Source organism: Typopeltis vanoorti, chromosome 9 (assembly GCF_054136105.1).
Source record: "Typopeltis vanoorti isolate ZY-2024b chromosome 9, IOZ_Tvanoo_1.0, whole genome shotgun sequence".
NCBI lineage: Eukaryota > Metazoa > Arthropoda > Arachnida > Uropygi > Thelyphonidae > Typopeltis > Typopeltis vanoorti.
The window spans coordinates 83,221,899-83,240,714 of record NC_143557.1 but is presented as its reverse complement, the minus strand read 5'-3'; the positions used below and the strand labels follow the sequence as shown (position 1 = coordinate 83,240,714).

Sequence of the window (18,816 nt, the reverse complement as noted above, 5' to 3'; positions counted from 1 at the left end):
TCATAAATAATAAAGAAAGATACTAACAATGATATATAAAAATTATTATGTAGGAATTACCTATAACATGGATATTATTTCAAGGGTTCCACAGGAGGAAAAAGGTTGAAAAATGCTGGTATATAGGATATGATGAAAATATAGTATCACTGGGGGGGGGGGGGGGGGCTCTTCCCCCCTCTGACACCTATGGCACACATATTAGCAGGTGTGAATTCAATAACTGTCTATCAGTTACAAAGAGTCTGGCAAGAAATAGACTATTGTATTGTCTATTTCTATGCATTCATAGAATATCTGAGAATTTTCTAGTCAGGTGATGTATAACTCATGTTTAAATTGCTGGAAATAAAGAATTCATAAAACAAGTACAATCTGCTCCTTCATTTAGAATAATCCCATATATGTCAAGGACTGTAGGTCCTCAACATATACAGGATTATTCAAAATAATGTCTACATGCCCATAGTGGGATTCAAACCTGCAACCAACAGGTCGCAGGTTTGAATCCCACTGTAGGCATGGATGTTTGTCTTCAGGTGGGAGATGAATTTCATTGCAAAGTATGAGACCACTTATGGAGGCCCGAAAGTGGCTTGAAAAAGTTCTTTGTTTGGTCTCTAGAGTACGGTTTCTGTGTAAAAAAATAGAAAGTTACAAAAAAATTACAAATAAAATTCATAAAAATACAAAAACACCTTAGCCCACCCATAGTACAAAACATATTATAGGTTTCTAATAGCTTTTCATAGGCAGGAACCACAAGTAAAAACTAAATTAAAAATAAAAAATAATAAATCATATATAAAATCAAACATCATCAAATTCCTGCCATGTACCCTCAAGGGGTGTACAGGATATGACAGTACTACATGAAAAATTTACATCATTACTAACTTCCTATCTACAATTTTCCTCCAAATCAGTCTGTTACTTGTCAAGACTTCGTCCAACATTTTCAGATCTTATATTTCTATCGTCTAAAGCACTTTGTACCATATCAATCCACCTATATCTTGGTCTTCCTCTGGGTCGTTTTCCTGCCAACCTAGCAGAGAACACTTGTTTTGCTAATCTTTCCTCTCCCATTCTATTTAAGTGACCATACCACCTGAGATTAGCTCTGCTAACACATTCCAGGATGCTGACAATGTCAAGTTCTTTCCTAATATCCTCGTTTTTAATATGATATTGCCATTGATGCCATCTGTTCACGCCTCTAATCTTTCTCAGGGCTCTCATATCTGAGGTCTCTAGTCTTTGGTCAAGTGTGTCACTTCTGACCCAGCTCTCAGATCCATAAGTTAAAACTGGTTTGAACACTGTCTTGTATACAGCTAATTTAGTGTTCCGACTAATTTCTCTCTTATTCCATATGAATTTATTCAATTGACTTCCCACCATACCAGCTTTGCTGATTCTGTTGTCTATTTCTATATTTAATTTACCATCTTCAGTAAAAATTGTGCCTAAGTAGCTAAAATGTTTCACTTGTTCCACAGGTTCTCCATTCACAATCTGCTCCTTCATTGAAAATGCAGAATCATTGAAAATGTCAACACAGTTGACATTTTCAATGATTCTGCCTATTTTCATTGTCTTTGTCTTTTTATTGCTGACCTTCATACCATATCTATTACAACAGCTATTCAATTTAGTCAGATAATCTTGCAGACTTGTAGCAGATTTATTTAGAAGTATAACATCATCCGCATAAAGCAAAGAGCTGACATTAACATCTCCAATTTTGATATCAGGTTTAATACCACTTTCCTTCATAATGTGATCCATATAGATAATGAATAACAGAGGGGATAATGTACATCCTTGTCTCACACCAGATTTAACATCAAACCACCTTCCTGTACTTCCTTCAATTCTAACTGCTGACTTTCTTCCACAATTCTTCTCAACCGTTTCTCAAGTATACTTGCATAGATCTTGCCAGGAACACTCAGTAGGGAAATACCTCTGTAATTCTCACATTCAGTTTTATTTCCCTTTTTATATATGGGTACTATCAGAGCTCTACTCGAATCATCGGGAATTCGTCCCTCAGCCCAGGCTTTCTGAACTATGCAGTGCAGCCACTGTAAGACTTTTATACCACCATACTTCAGCATTTCTGGTCGAATATCATCTACTTCTGCTGCCTTTCCACATTTCAAGCCTTTGATGGCTTTTTCTACTTCAAGTATGGATATGTATTCCTGACTGCATGCCTGGTCAGTGTTTTTTTTTTTTATCACTGTGCTGTCATCACTGCTTGTTTCATTTAACAGTTTTTCAAAGTAATTACTCCATACTTCAAGGATATCTTTTTCTCCTGTTTTCATGTCACCTTTATCATCTCTAACTCCTTTTACAGCACTCTTTCCTCCATTCCTAAGCTTCTTCAACAACCTCCAGAATATTTTGCCACCTTGTTGATATTTATTTTCTATATTCTTGCCAAAGTCCTCCCATGACTATTGTTTAGCTAGTTTTACACAATGTTTAGCTTTCTTACATTTGTCTCTGTATTCTGTAAGAGTAAAAGCTGACTTATTTGCCAGGAACTTTTGATATGCTTTCTTCTTTTCCTTCACTGCCTCTTTAACTTGCTGTGTCCAACAGGGAGTTCTGATTTTTTTATCCTTGCACACAACTTCACCACATGCCTCTCTGGCAGAATCAATCAATGTTTTCTTCAGAGTTTGCCACTGAATCTCCAAGGTTTGATTCCTGTTCTCAAACTCTTTCATTTTCTTTTCAATAATCTTTCTGTATGTTAGTCTACAGTTCACATCTGAGAGCTGCTCAACTTTTATTCGCTTTAAAACTTTCTTACATGTTATTCTTTTCAATATGAAATTCAATTTTATCCTGCTCAAGACTAAATAGTGATCACTTCCAATTACTCTTTCATTTTCTTTTCAATAATCTTTCTGTATGTTAGTCTACAGTTCACATCTGAGAGCTGCTCAACTTTTATTCGCTTTAAAACTTTCTTACATGTTATTCTTTTCAATATGAAATTCAATTTTATCCTGCTCAAGACTAAATAGTGATCACTTCCAATTTCAAATCCTCTGTACACTCTGGTGTCCTGCACCAGGGAGGAAAACATCACTATCAACAATAACATAGTCAATGAGACTTTTCTTATACCTAGCCTCTTCTCTCCATGTGAATTTGTGCACATTTTTATGTTGGAACATGGTGTTAGTAATAACCAGTCCATGTCCTGAGCAGAAATCCAACAGATATTTACCATTATTATTAGCTTTGCTCTTTTCTCCAAATTTTCCCAAAATATTTTTATATGTCTCACAATAATTTCCTACTCTGCTATTTAGATCCCCAACAAGGACCAACATTTCCTTTTTCATTGTGTCAGTTGCTTTTTCTAAAGCGTCAAAAAATTCGTCCACTTCTACATTAGTAGAACCTTCTGTGGGACCATAGGCACAAATAAGTGTCATTGTCCAGTTCCCCATTCTCATATTTGCCAACATTACTCTACTTAAGACTGACTGCCATTCAAGAAGATTAGCCTCATATTTTGTTTTGAATACTATGGCTACTCCTTCTTTTCCTTGATTGTCATTGCCTGAATATAACATTTTGTATTTATTGCTCAGAAAGATCTCACCAGTTTTGGTCTTTTTTGTTTCAGTCACCCCTATTATGTCGATCTGGTACTAATCTAATTCCTCAGCTAGCTCCATTTCTTTGCCATTCAGGCTTCTTACATTGATAGTACCAATCTTTAACTCTGGTGATGTTGAGTTGAGGTTTGTTTTCAGATTTGTTCCAGTAGCTGACTTTTCGCTGTTCGCCCTGGTTCCCTGGCGAAAACAACGGGGGCCTTGTTTAACCAGGCGACGCCCCAGCCGGCATGAAATTTTGTCATGTTGTACCATCATTTTTTTATTTTGGTTTAACCAATAAGAATACAATTTAGTCGGCTAAATCCCAAATTGCTAGCCCATCCTTGTTCGTTCAGTATCAAAGTAGATACCCAACAGGGTGCACCACGAGAAGGTGAGGATTGGACATTAGGTCAGAAGCCCTGGTCGGTTCTCCGCATTCCTTTAAAGGCTATGTGGCGGTCTCCTCTCAGTTATGCAGCTATGACCCTTAAGCACCCCTATAAAATCAATAAAAATATAAAAAAACATCCTTAGCCCACCCATGGTATGACTGTACTACAGGGTGGTTTCAAAATTGAACGTACAAACTTTGAGGGAGGTAGAGAACATCAAAATCAACCATATTCACATAAGAAAGCATGACTTTCCTATGTGAATATGGTTTCACATAGGAAAGTTGTGGACTTCCGACGTCGTAGGAAGAACATGCGTCATTTTATGAAACCTGAGATGGCAGACATGCACCTTGTTTACGGGTTAGCTGACAGTAATGGACGAGCCGCTGTACGAATGTATCGTGAAAGGTACCCAAACAGACGTGTACCGCATCACCAAATGTTTGCGCATTTGCATGACTATGGATCATTCAGGGATCGCAGGCATGATATTGAGCAGCTACGAACGATGCAAAATCCCACCATGGAAGAGGAGGTGTTGCATGAGATGGACAATAATCCAGAGACAAGCACGTAGCATTGCCTCTGCTATAGGTGTATCTCGATCCCGTGTACTGTACGTTTTGCACTCTGAGTACTTACATCCATTTCATCTGCAACGGGTCCAGTTATTGATGGCTGAAGATTATCTTTCACGTATGGAATTCGCAAAATGGTTACTGCAGAAAAGTGCCGCAGACCCGGATTTTCCAACTTGTGTTTTTTCACGGATAAAGCTTCATTTACCCACAAAGGGGGTCTTCAATCACCACAATGCTCATCTGTGGTCCCATGAGAACCAACACGCTGCACAACAAACGCTTGGCGATTAACGTATGAGCAGGTATCGTCGCTGACTGTTTAGTCAGCCCACACCTGTTACCTCCCTGGCTGGACTCCCAGAAGTATCGGACCTTTCTGGAAGAAGTTCTGCCAGATTTACTGAACAATGTTCCAATGACTGTGCATCGGCAGATGTGGTTCCAACACGATAGGGTTTTCTAGCCCATTTTGGCATTTCTGTGCATCAGTATCTGGACAGGTCCTTTGGGCTCGATGGATTGGGTATGGTGGACCCATCGCATGGCCGCCCCCCATGCTCACCTGATTTATCGAGCATTGATTTCCTTCTGTGTGTGTGGGGGGGGGACCTGATTTATCGAGCATTGATTTCTTTCTATGGGGGACCCTTAAAGCCATGGTGTACGAAACACCTGTTGCCTCTGACATGGACCTCGTGCCAAGAATTGCCATCGGCGCTGCTAATATCCGGGAAACTCCAGGTATTTTCAAAAAGGTACTGCAATCAATGAGTCGGTGTCAGGCATGCATCACTGCTAATGGTCGTAACTTTGAGTACCTGATGTGAAACCATATTATGTATCCACCTACTATTGAACTGTTCAGTTATGCCTAATAAAGTTTTTTTTACTCTACTTACTGCCTTGTGTTATTTCTGTATCTTTGTGTGTCCCTGTTTAGTACCTTCCGGTGGCGTTTCCGGTCATACTTTCCTATGTCAATATGGTTGGTTTTGATGTTCTCTACTCCTCCCCCCTCAAAGTTTGTATGCGGAATTTTGAGCCACCCTGTATAGATTTATAAATACACCTTTCGTGGTTAGAAGCCACACAAAAAATTATGTAGATCAATTTCAAATGATAAGCAGCATTACACATACAAGATTAAAAGAACCTTGGTGTGTATTACAACTAATCTGTTATTGATTCAATTTTTACAAAATCGTCAGCAGAAATTCCTCTAATATCATTCCATTCTACTTACTTGCTGTCAAGTAACGAAGTTAAAACAAGATCTTCATGAAATGACCTCTATGAAACCTTTAAATTTTTCTGATATTATAGTAGTTATTGCAAAAACATATCTGTACATAACTAAACATGCACACGTAACCACAGTAATTAAGTTATTTTTAATAAGTAAATATTTTGTCCTATGTATCTTAGGACATAATCAGTACAGTTATTTCAAATAATACTAGGAATAACATGGTTAGGGCGCATGCTTACAATGGAATCCCACTATGCGTGCAGTAGCGTGTTATAGAATTAAATTAAAATATCTGATAAAGAATAAATTAGATTAAATTTAAAAAAATGAAAATAAAAAAAAAATACAAAACTAAATTTATTTTACAAATTTTACACAATTAAGGATGACAATTTCCCAGACTTTAGGATAGTAAGAATGTCATTACGGTTTAAGCTGGGCCTATGAAGTAGGGCTTCAGCAGTTTCTTTATATAAATGCTCGTGTTTATAACGATCTATGTAGAAGTTTGGTGTTTTTTCCATTTGATCCTATGGTTTAGGTTTTCAACTCTGTTGTGCAAGGCCAGATTTGTGCGGTTTGATTAGACAGATATGGTCTTGATGTTCAGAGATGCATTTACTAATAGATCTTCCTGTTAGTCTGTAGTAAGACATCTTACAGGAACATTGAACTTCAAAAAGGTGATAGTTTGTCTTTAGGAGAAGGTAACAAATTACAGATCTGGTTGATTGGTTTGTAGGTAGCAGCAAGTTTGTATTTCTTCATAATTTTTGACAGACATTCGGAGATGCCTTTGAAATACGGTATGGGAATCCGATGGACTTGTTCTTGTCTAGGTTGGTGTGTGGGGAATGACTGATAACTTTTTGAGTTGTTTTTGGATTGTATCCATTTAGTATGGCTGTATTTTTGATTTCCAATTCATAGTTTAAAGATTGATCGGAGGAGCAAAATCTGTGTACTGGCTACTAATGATTTAATGATGCCATATTTTTGACATGGATTGCGAGCAGATGAATTGTGAATGTAACAACCTGAAAATGTCTTACGATAGACAAAAGTGGAGATGGAACCATCTTTTTTTGTTTGATGTGTAAATCCAGAAAGATACCTTGTGAAGATTCTTTTTCTAGTGTGAATTTGATGTGAGGATGAAGAATGTTGATTTTATCTAGAAACAGGTATAGTTTATAATGACTCTAGATGGCACAGACTTTATCAACATATCATAGCAAAATTTTTGGTTTATGTTCAAATGTGAAAATTTTTCTTTGGGGTGTTCTAGAAAAAGGTTGGCTAAGTTTGGTGATAAGGGGGAGCCCATTGCTGATCCTTCCTCCTGCTTGTAAATTTTTTCTTTCCATGTGAAGTATCTGGATGTAATAACAAATTTGAATAATTCCACAATTATCAGATGGAAATTTTTGAATTAATAAGTCTATTGTTTCTTTGTGGGGAATATTAGTGAAGAGGGAGACAATGTCAAAGCTAATTAGCATGTCAGTTTCTGACAGTTGAATGTCTTATTTTTATGTGAAACTATGTGGAATTTTTAATTGATGAGGCAGAGTTGCCTATGAGAGGATAGAGAAGGTTACACAAAAATCTTGATAATTTGTAAGTCATGCTGCTAATAGAATCCACAATGGGTCTGAGTGGAATGTGGTTCTTGTGAAGTTTAGGTAAACTATATATTCTAGGATTAAAAATTCAATTAATAATTACAGAGTTTCACACAAAAATGAAACAATTTAAAAACAAGAACCAAACCTTTGAGATTCATTGGCAAATCCTTAAAAAAACATTGACTCAGTCAGAGGCATGTGGTGATGTCTAAGGATAGACAAATCAGAACTCCATGGTGGAATCTAAGTTAAAAAAGCAATCAAGGAAAAGAAGAAAGCATATAGAAAGTTACTGGCAAGTAAGTCAGCTTGTGCTCTTAGAAAATACAGAGAAAAATGTAAGAAAGCAAAACACCATGTAAAACTAGCTAAACAGAGTCATGGGAAGACTGGTAAAAAACAGAGAAAATAAATACCAGGAAGATGGCAAAATATTCCAGAGCCTATTTAAAAAAAAGCTAAGAAATGGAGTTAAAAAATACTATAAAAGGAATCAGAGGATAAAGGTGACAACTAAAGATATTGTAGATGTTTGGAGTAATTACTTTCAAAGACAAGCAGTGCCAACACAGTGGTGGAAAACTTCCAACAGGTATACATATCCATACTTGAAGTAGAAAGTCTGGTTAGAGGGTAGAATTCTGGATGATTAGAGCAGAGCTCGCATATAAAAAAAATGAAATAAAACTGAATGTGAGAATTACAGAGGTATTTCCCTACTGAATGTTCCTGGTAATATTTGATGCAAGTATATTTGAGAAATAGCTAAAAACAATTGTGGAAGGGAAGCTTGGTGAAGAACAAGCTGGATTCAGGCCAAATAGAGGTTGTAAGATCAGATTTTCACTTTAAGATAAATAGTTGAGAAATCTTGGGCATATAACAAGGATTTGTATTCAAGTTTTGTTGATCTGGAAAAGGCATATGACAAAGTGCCAAGAAGAAAGCTCTTCAAAACAATACAGTTTTATAGTGTAAATGGGATACTATATCAAGCAATACATAGTCTATTTAAGCTGTGAGCAAGCAGTTAGAATTGAAGGAGATACAGGAAGATGGTTTGATGTTAAATCAGGTGTGCAACAAGGGTGCACATTATCTCCACTGATATTCATTATCTATATGGATCACATTATGAAGGAAAGTGGTATTAAATCTGATATCAAAATTGGCGGTTAATCTTAGCTCTTTACTTCGTGCACATGTTATACTTCTGAATAAATCCAGCACAAGTCTGCAAGATTCCCTTACTAAATTGAATAACTCTTGTAATAAATTGAAAATTATGAAAATCAGCAATAACAAGACAATGAAAATAGGCAGAAATATTGAAAACCTTTACTGCATCCTGAATAGTGAACCCATAGAACAAGTAAAACTTTCCAGTTATTTGGGCATAGGTGTTAATGCAGATGGCAAATTAAATATGGAAATAGACAGATCAGCTGAATAAATTTATATGGAGTAAGAGACAAATTAGTCAAAACACTAAATTAGCTGCATACAGGACATTTCACACAATTTTAAATTGAAATAAATAAACTGGATTAGAAATAAAACACTTGATCAAAAGGCTGGAGACCTCTGATATGAAAGTTCTGAAAAAGATTAGTGGAGTGAACAGATGACATCAATGACAGTATCATATTAAAAATGAGGATATTAAGAAAGAACTCACCATTGTTAGCATTCAGGAACATGTTAGTAGAGCTTAATCTCAGGTGTTATGGTCATTTAAATAGAATGGGAGAGAGAGAGAGGAAATATTAGCAAAACAAGTGTTCTTTGCTAGACTGGCAGGGAAAAGATGCTGAGGAAGGATTCTTGACAGATAACAGATGAAGCTGGAGGAAAATTATTGATCAGAAGTTAGTCATGGTGTAATTTTTTTATGCAGTACTAATCATAATTATCCTGTACATTCCCTGATCTGCAATGTGTGTATTTGTTTTAATTCTTATCGAATTAAAGATAGGCCCATCTACACACAAGCATCAATGGAAAACAGATGTTGCCAGCATAATTACAAAAATACTAGGCAACTAAATTGCAGGGAAAAGACACAGAAATCATGAATACAATTTCAAACTGTTTTGTATGAATCAAACATGATTTTGATTTGTACTGTTAATAATGAATCTTGCCATGTTTGCAATCTCTTCTCGTGCAGTGGAGGTAAGCAGGGATGGAGAACCTAGGTACAGTGCATAAAATGAGCATATCTAAAAATGCAACAATCTGAGCACATGCACGACTACATGATATTTCAACATTAATGTTGAGACAAACTTTCTGGGTCATCAAATAATTTTTAGTCATTATAAAGCTATATGATTAATGATCCTTTTGTAAAAACTTACCAGCTCTCATCATTCCAGGTGGAGGAGCACGTATTCCCGGTGGTGGACCCATTGGAGGAGGCTGCATGCCCCGGGCCACTGGTACTTGTGTTGGAGGTGCACCTCGTCCCATCATACCTGGAGGAGGAGGTGCCATCATTCCTGGTGGAGGTGCTGATCCTGTAGCAGTTGTTGTGGTGCCTCTACCAGCCATTGCTGCAGGGGCTCCAGGAGGTGGTGCTCCCATTCGTGGTGCAGTACCTGCAGCAGTAGTTGCAGGAGCAGGTGAAGGAGCTGATGGCCGTATTTGGGGTGGAGCTGATACAGACGTTCCTCTGCCCTGAGGAGTCATTACTTGTTGAGATGGTCCACCAACACCTCTAACTGGACCTTGTAGACCTTAGAAAGAAATCAAATTTAAATAAATAGCAATACTTTTACCATAATATATTTTAAAGATCTACCAATGTAAGTATACCACTTTTTTCTTAAATGAAAAAAAAAATAAAATAAAATAAAATTAACACATTACCAACTCAGATTTCATTACATCATTTGTAACTATTCGAAATATATGTGATATGTACTAATAATCAACGTATTGATTCACACAGTAAGAACTATCAACCACAAAATGAATGAAATTAAAGATGGGCCCATCAATATAAGCATGGAAAACAGGTGTGGTGCCAGCAGAATTACAAAAATACTATGCAACTAAATTGCATAATTTCAAGTGAAATGGATAAATTTTAAAATGCAAACTGGACAACAAGACATCTATCTAAAATCCTTAAAAGGTTATAGTAGAGAAGAAATAAAAATATGTTTAAAATAATTTAAAGGGGAAAATGGTGTAAAAAAGTTTCATGTCTGATCTGTAGAGCAGTTTCCAACCTATCTAATCCTGAGCCCATCCACAGTACTAAATTACTTCATGTGCATCATTTACATAAAAATAAAAGGTATATAATTATTAATACTCAAAATTTAACCAGAAAACCTGAAATAAAGAAGAGAAACTGGTGTAGATATTCAAACAGAAATGCTTCAGTGTAGAAGTATATAAGTTTCTTAGTGGCTACACTACAGAATTCAAAAGGGCTGGTCAGTAGGTCAAATCTCAGATAATTGAATTAGAGCTTCTTAATGCCACTCTTTAAAAAAATAAAGCTAAAAATGATAGAATTTTCTTACTGAATATTCCACATAATATTTATGAAATCATTTTAGGAGGCTAAGAGACTTTGGTCAAGTAAAAAAACAAACCAAAGCTATCCACAATATGTCCTATCATATATAACACCTCTAATTATCAAATAAAAATTATTAAAAATTTCCAACTTATTAAAAATACAGAAATTCTTTCAGTATAAAAGAATTAACATCATTGCTCAATATTTTAAACCCCTCTGATGCAGCTTCCCTTTATACTAGCACAGAAGTCCAGAGAATACTAATCATCTACACCCTACTCACAAAGCCAAAACTTAGACTACGTAATTAACTCCAATGGTATTATTTTTCATATAAACATAATCACATCAGCAAATTTCTTGAAATATCAAAAAACACTATGTCCAAATGTTTGGATTCCTGATCAACATGAGTATTAATAGATAGCTTGTTGCACGTGCTACCCGGAGTCAACTTTTTCTCTCACCTCCCTGTGGAGAGAAATGGCAGGTATGCAGATGACTCGTGCACTGGGGAAAACATCAATATTATTATCACAGGAGACCCAAACTATCCACATAATCTCTCTCTCTCTCCTTACACCCATTAACAGACAAAGCTCTCACAACTGACATTAGCAACCAATTCCATTTATTCACCACTCTCCAAGTGAAAAACCTAGTCCTCACCCTACTAACCCATGCCTTTGCTCAACTTCAAAGTTCCGAAACATTTCCCCTGGATCAATCTTATAAAGGCCTTTATTTTTTTCACCTATCAACCAACAAATGTTGATGTATCAAGGCCTTATAAATGACTTCTTTATATCTACTTATGTGTTCTTCAACAGCCAAAGTAATCTTATGAACTACCTTAGCAACCTTGGCAATATACCCTCTAAATTTCAACTCTGTCTACCACCACCCCTAAAATCCCTAGCTTCATCTATTTCCTGGAGTACAGTTCCATCAATGTGGTGCAGAGCTTGTAATCTATTTATCCCAAAATGCATAACTTTACATTTCTCCACATTAAACTGACACCAGGGTCAGTAAACATTCACACAATGTCTTTTGACCATTCTGACAGCATATTTAAATCATCCTGCAAGGTTCCACACATTGTCTTAACTATTACTGGCAAATTTTGCATCATCATCAGCAAACAACTGAATATTTCCTTTCAGATTATTTCCTGTATTAGGTACAAATTAAATAGTAGTAGTCCTAGCACTGAGCCTTGTGGCATACCAATAGTCACCTGCATTCTGGATTCTGCTCTTCCATATATCACTTTGATATCTATCCAGCAGCCACCCTCTTATCCACATAACCAGTGACATATCCATCACCATTTGTTCAATTTGTGTAACAGAGTTCTGTGTGGTATCCTGTCAAATGCCTTTGAAACCATTTCTTTATCCAACTCAGCTATCGCTATTATAAAAATTCATTGTGAAGGATTTATAGACAAAATACACATACTAAAGTAGTTACTTCAGTGTGTATGTTTACTTTTAATTCAGTACTTTACTTTTAATTATAAAAATAACACTCAACATTCCAACCTCTGTATCAAGGTCATCATCATAAAAACATATGCACAAGACAAGCTATATGACACTACACAAAAGTAAAATAAATCTAAATGCTTTGTTAATCATTTAAGTTTGACCTCTAGTTTGACCTCTGGTGGAAAAAAAACAAAATGATAAATCAAAAATTATACACAAATATAATATACAGATGATAAATAAGTTTTATAGTGGATCACCTCTTATATTAAGATTTTCTTGTTTGGGTTCTGCCGTCAAGTTCTAGATGCCAGATTCTAGGAATTACTAACCCAAGTTGAAATTCAGATGATACTGCAACATCTCACAAACTTTCTTGAACTTTCTTTCAAACCAGGTTTTGATGCAGTGTCAGGATTTGGTGCCTTTCCATAGTGGAGGAATTTAATGTACCATTTACATCTTTTCTTATTAGGATGGTGCAGCCAGTTTCCCCCATGTAGGATGGGTTGCAGGTGCACTGAATTTCGTAAACCCCTGGGTGGGTAAGGTAGGGAAGAGGATCTTTGGATGAGTATACTTTTTAATTTTGCAGGAGGTTGCTGAGTGTGATATTTTTAATTTTGTTGATGAAGTGTTGTGAATTTAGAGTGTTGGATGCTCATTGAAGGGGGAAAGAATTTTAGACCTATTTCAATGTGGTATATTGAATCTAATTTGCTTACTGACCTTGGTGTGATAGCATATTTTATGCCTTTTTTGCAGAAGCAAGAGTTCTCCATCGTTAAGGTTGCACGACTCTCCAAAGCATGTGTGTGTTATGTAAAAATAAAGAAAAGTTAATAGCAAAGTTCCAAAGACAAACAAGAAAGCAACAGACCATCTAGACACCATGCCTAGAAGAGCAGCCAATTACAAACGAGAAGTAATGAGTAACCGACTACTAACGGACTATGGCTTGAAGTGTTGATAACTTAGCCATTGTCCGTTGGGAAGTAACGAGTAACCAACAGATAATGGCTAAGCTATCAACACTTCAAGCCATAGTCCGTTAGTAGTTGGTTACTCGTTATTCTTCCACTTTATTTTTTTTATTTATAATTTGCACATTATTATACTTATATGTATAACTTTTTTTTTTTTTTAACCAGAGGTCAGGCTAGGGTAAACAGACACTACAACAAAGCATTTAGATTTATTTTACTTTCGTGTAGTATCCTGTGCATATGTTATATTTTTCTGATGATGACCTCAATACAGAGGTCAAAATGCTGAATGTTATTTTTATAACTAAAAATAAAGTAACTAATTTAATGTGTGCATTTTAGTCTCCATAAATTCTTCACAATGAACGCCAATCACCACGTAACCTTAAAAGAAAGATACTATAGAATGTTAGTAAATTACTAAAGTATTACTAATCCCTCGCAAAGCGATGTTGCCCTTCATAGACTATATACCGATACAACCATTCTTGAATTCTTTTTAACCAATTTTCTAGTACTTTTACTACCACTCCTGAGATACTGATTGGTCTATAATTTGCTACTCCAGTCTTAGAACCTCCCTTATTCAAAGACCTTGGAACTCTACCAGAACTCAGACTTAAAGAGCCTGGTGCAAAAAATTTCATAAACCCCAGGGTACATAATTCAGATAATGCACACGTAAGAGTGATGATAATCAAAAAGACTAACATGGATGAAATAGTGGCAAAGTATCATGTTAGTTAACTTAGAATTAAATAAACCAGGAGTGTGAAAATACCTCTAATTTAGTTAATGAAGATAAATAATCTCAGCCTGTAGAATTCGATTCTGATAGTGATGATTCTGTAATTTAGAACATAATTCAAATGAAATATTTGAGAAGTACAGAAATGAAATTTGTAAATATAATGAATGGAAGATATAAATTCCCAATTATCACTGGCATCAGATGATTCTGAAACTAGTACCCATTCAGAGATTGTAAATAATGATCAGTAAGAATCTTATTATTTATGATTTAGGAAAAAGAATTCTAACTTGTTAGATATAAGTTAAATATTTAAAAATAAAAAAATTTTTTTGAGAGAAAGATGAAACTGATGTAAAAATAATCATAATTTATACCACACTTGAATTTAAGGAAAAGTGTGGTTAACAAGGGTGTGAGAACTAGATTTTTTTATCTGGTGGGTGATGAATGAGTGGAATGCATTGCTTAACTCAGTTGTGAGTGCTTCGTCTGTAAATGAGTTCAAGAATAGGTATGATAGATATTTTTTGATCCCCACTCAGGCCTATAGTAGATGCCACCAATGCACCTTGTTACAGACTGTCTAAACAGCTGGCCAACTCTCTGTCCCCCCTCACCGGAAATTCAGCTTCCTATATAAAAAACTCGACCCACTTTAAAGCCCTCACAGAAAATTTAACCTTGAATAATACAGACATATTAGTAAGCTTTGATATCTCCTCCTTGTTTACCAATATTCCCTTAACTGACACTTTATCTCTCTTAGAAAACGTTTTTCCCTCTGACATCTTAGATCTCTTTTCCTTTGCCATCAACTCTAGGTATTTCGCTTGGAATAACAAAATCTACAAGCAGATAGAGGGAACCGCCATGGGCTCCCCCCTTGCCAATTTCTATATGGAAGATTTCGAAAAACGAGCCATAGACTCTGCCCCATTCAAACCTTCTATCTGGCTAAGATATGTAGATGATGTGTTCTCTATTTGGCCTCATGGCCCAGACACGTTAGATTCCTTCCTTGGTCATCTCAATAGCCTACATCCAAGAATCCAGTTTACTATGGAAAAGGAAAAGAACAATTGTTTACCCTTCCTAGACACCTTAGTCACGCACCTGCCTAATGATACACTTGCCTTCACTGCATACAGAAAACCCACTCACACAGGCAGATACATTCACAAACTCTCCCACCACCACCCCTCACAACAATATGGCATTATTAAAACCCTTACCAAGAGAGCCCACAATCTTTGTTCCAGTGGAACCGCCCTCACTACTGAGCTTAACCACATACACAGAACTTTCCTCTCCAATGGCTACAGCGAACACAGCATCAAAAAAATAATCAATTCCTCCCCCATTCCCCGTCCCTTTCGTCAACAAGAATTTAAAAATGCCATCACCATACCCTACATCCGTGGCACTTCGGAAAAAATAGCCAAGATACTAAAAAAGTATAACCTACACACAGCATATAAGTCCTACCGCAAACTGGCTACCCTTATCCGTTCTACGAAAGATCAGCTCCCTCCTCTCTCTCTGCCTGGAGTTTACAAAGTACCCTGTTCCTGTAAGCTTGCGTACTTTGGACAGACAGGCAGATCAGCATCCATCTGCCTAGAGGAACATAAGTCGTACATCGTTACACACAACTATGACCATTCAGGCTTGGCTGACCATGTTTTGGACACCGCCCACAGAGTATCATGGAAGAAAACCACCATGCTCCACCACAGCAAATTCAAGAAAGAGAGACTTTTCTTAGAAGCAGCAGCAGCTCTCAAAAACCAACCAAATCTTAACAAATACGGTTGCATTAAGCTTCCGAAGATTTGGGAAACAGTCATCACCAGAGGTCCCACTTACATTCCAGGCCACCTACAACTGCCCTTAGAGGGCGCTCCACCTAGATAGGACTTTATTGTCACCCACGTGGTTGGACTTAGTATTGTAAGTTTTTGTGTGCATGTTACATTAATTGTCTTTGTAATCCCCGTAGATGTTCTAGTGACTAGGACGAAATATAGGAAGTATTAAATTCTATTTTAATTCTTTTTGAGTGTTGTAAAAAATCCTTTAAACCTCCAACATAATAATCTTCATCATCATCAGCCCTCATTAAGGTTATTCTTCCACAGTCATTCTTCCTCTTCCATGTAACGAAAGAACTCTTTAGTTACGTGAAAGTGCATCTTACTGAAGATGCACTTAATACCAGGAAGAAAATTTTATACTAATAAAAAATATGCATGCAAGTTGCATCCATTTTATGTTATTTAATAATTATCTAATTTAAAACTCAAACTAAAATAGCTCCTATTATCATTATGGAAGGATGATGCAGACTAAAATATCTCTTTTCATTAAAATGATATTTAGACCATGGAAGCAATATCTGGGAATGGTGAGGGACAGAAACTTGAAGATTAGGATCACATTGCTAAAATTGAGATCCCACAATAGATTATGGCAATGATGAAAATGAGGCATGCACTAACAAAAACATTATCATTTCATTGTATAAAGCCTTGATCAGGCTGCACACAGACTGCTGTGTGCAGTTCTAGTCACTTGGTTTTCACGGGGATGAAGATATCTCAGAGAATCTGCAGAAATTTCATCAAGTAGGTGTGGAGGGCTGGAATATAGAACATGAAAACAGAGTAAGGGCATGCAAACTGAACAGTCTTGTGAATAGAAACAGAAAGGGGAGAGGGATATGATTGAGACATGCAAGATAGTGAGGTGCTATTACTAGATTAATGTGGAAATTTTTTGTACAGGAAGACAAGGGTGAAAGAAAAGGATATCCCTTAAAGCTGTATAAGTAGTGTGAACAAGGGAGTGAGCAGCAGGTGCTTTGCATGGAGAATAGCTGATGAGCGGAATGTGTTGAATGAAAGTGTGACAAATGCAGAAATTGAATGAGTTTAAGGCATGGATCAATAACCTGTGGGGGGGGGGGGACCTATCAGACCTCCATGCAGTCTTTACCAAATGGAGGTGTGATAATAATGGTGCTACGTGACCTTTTAAGACCATGTAGCTCCATTTTTGAGATTTTATTATGAATACTGCTACATATAATGTCATATCACTAATAATTCATCAAGGCTTTTTTCTTTAGGTTCAGAAATAGACATATCTTCATATGTAGACAGAAATGAGATCAGAAATTAGATCATTTCTGTAGACAAAAATGATTTAATTTGACTGAATGCAAAACATGATAATAAATAACATAAAAATAGATTTAACTTAGGTATATATTATTTATTAGTATAAAATTTTCACCCTTTATCAAGAATCTTCAGGACTTCCGGTTTCTGTTCTTGTTGATTAATTTGAAAGTCTTAGTGAAGATGCACTTAATACCAGGAAGAAAATTTTATACTAATAAAAAATATACATGCAAGTTACATCCATTTTATGTTATTTAATAATTATCTAATTTAAAACCCAAACTAAAATAGCTCAATAAGGCATCACCTATTATCATTATGGAAGGATGTCCACGCAGTTAGCATAGTGGCTGTGTGCTTCGCAACCATATGACTAGGGAAGGAGTGTCCCAGGTTTGATTCCCATTGAAGAAGTGAGGAATTTGAGGATCTTCCTCAGTCATAGCCAAGTTAGTCGGTCTTTGGCGCAGGCAGTAGGGTTTTTTCTGCCAGTTTATCTAGCGTTTTTCATCCCACAAGCAGGCAAACCAGCCCCGTGAACACACATGGATCTACAGCCATAAATACGTAACCCCCCCATGAGGGGCTAAATTCGCCCCAATAGGGATGAGGGAGAAAAAGGGAGGAAACTCCATACGAATAAATAAATTATGGAAAGATGATGCAGACTAATATATCTCTTTTCATTAATATGATTTGGCAGGTAAAAGTTAAATAAGTAACAAGACTGCACATGAAACAAGTCAACTAACAAATTTTAGCACCTAAGTATGTTACCATTTTTTAGCTTCTTGAACTGAAATTAAAATAATGAAAAACCCAAGCAAAAACAACTACAATATATTTTCTGGTGTATAACTAACTTTTTTCCACACTAGCTTATTGGTAAGTCTCTTATGATCTTCTAAATGCATCAACCCAAATCTATATTGCAGTCTTCCTCTGAGCTGTTTTCCTGCCAAAACTGCTTCAAACATAGTTCTGGAAATCTGTGTTAGATTTTTAAATGACCAGATCTTAAATTAACTCTGCTTGCACATTTCTGAATATCAAATTATTTTCTGATACCTTTGTTTTTAATAAGGTTCTCCTAGTGATGCTATCGATTCAGTTTTATTTCTAACAAAATGGAATGGTTTGAATACTGTCTTATGTACTGATGGTTTAGCGTTTTAAACAGGTTTCCATTGATACCCTTATCACATGATTTTTTAAGTTAATAAAACTTAAAATTATAGACACTCTTATTATATACTCCTTGATTTTTCAACTATTTTATAAGATCCATCTATCCTTTACAACTCCTATTTGGGCTAGCTTATTCCTCAAATTCTGCCTTCAATTTTTTTTTTTTCGTAGTCTGTTTTTAAAGTGCTTT

At 36.1% G+C, this 18,816-nt stretch overlaps 1 protein-coding gene across 1 annotated transcript in view; it reads right to left on the bottom strand.

Moving 5' to 3' along the window:
• The window catches only part of SmB (small ribonucleoprotein particle protein SmB), a 46,716-nt gene that overhangs the window by 5,498 nt on the left and 22,402 nt on the right, over positions 1-18,816 (bottom strand). The window contains exon 4 of the mRNA XM_090397783.1: positions 9,849-10,226. Within this exon, the coding sequence (XP_090253909.1) occupies positions 9,849-10,226 (378 nt within the window). The remainder of the gene's footprint in view (positions 1-9,848; positions 10,227-18,816) is intronic.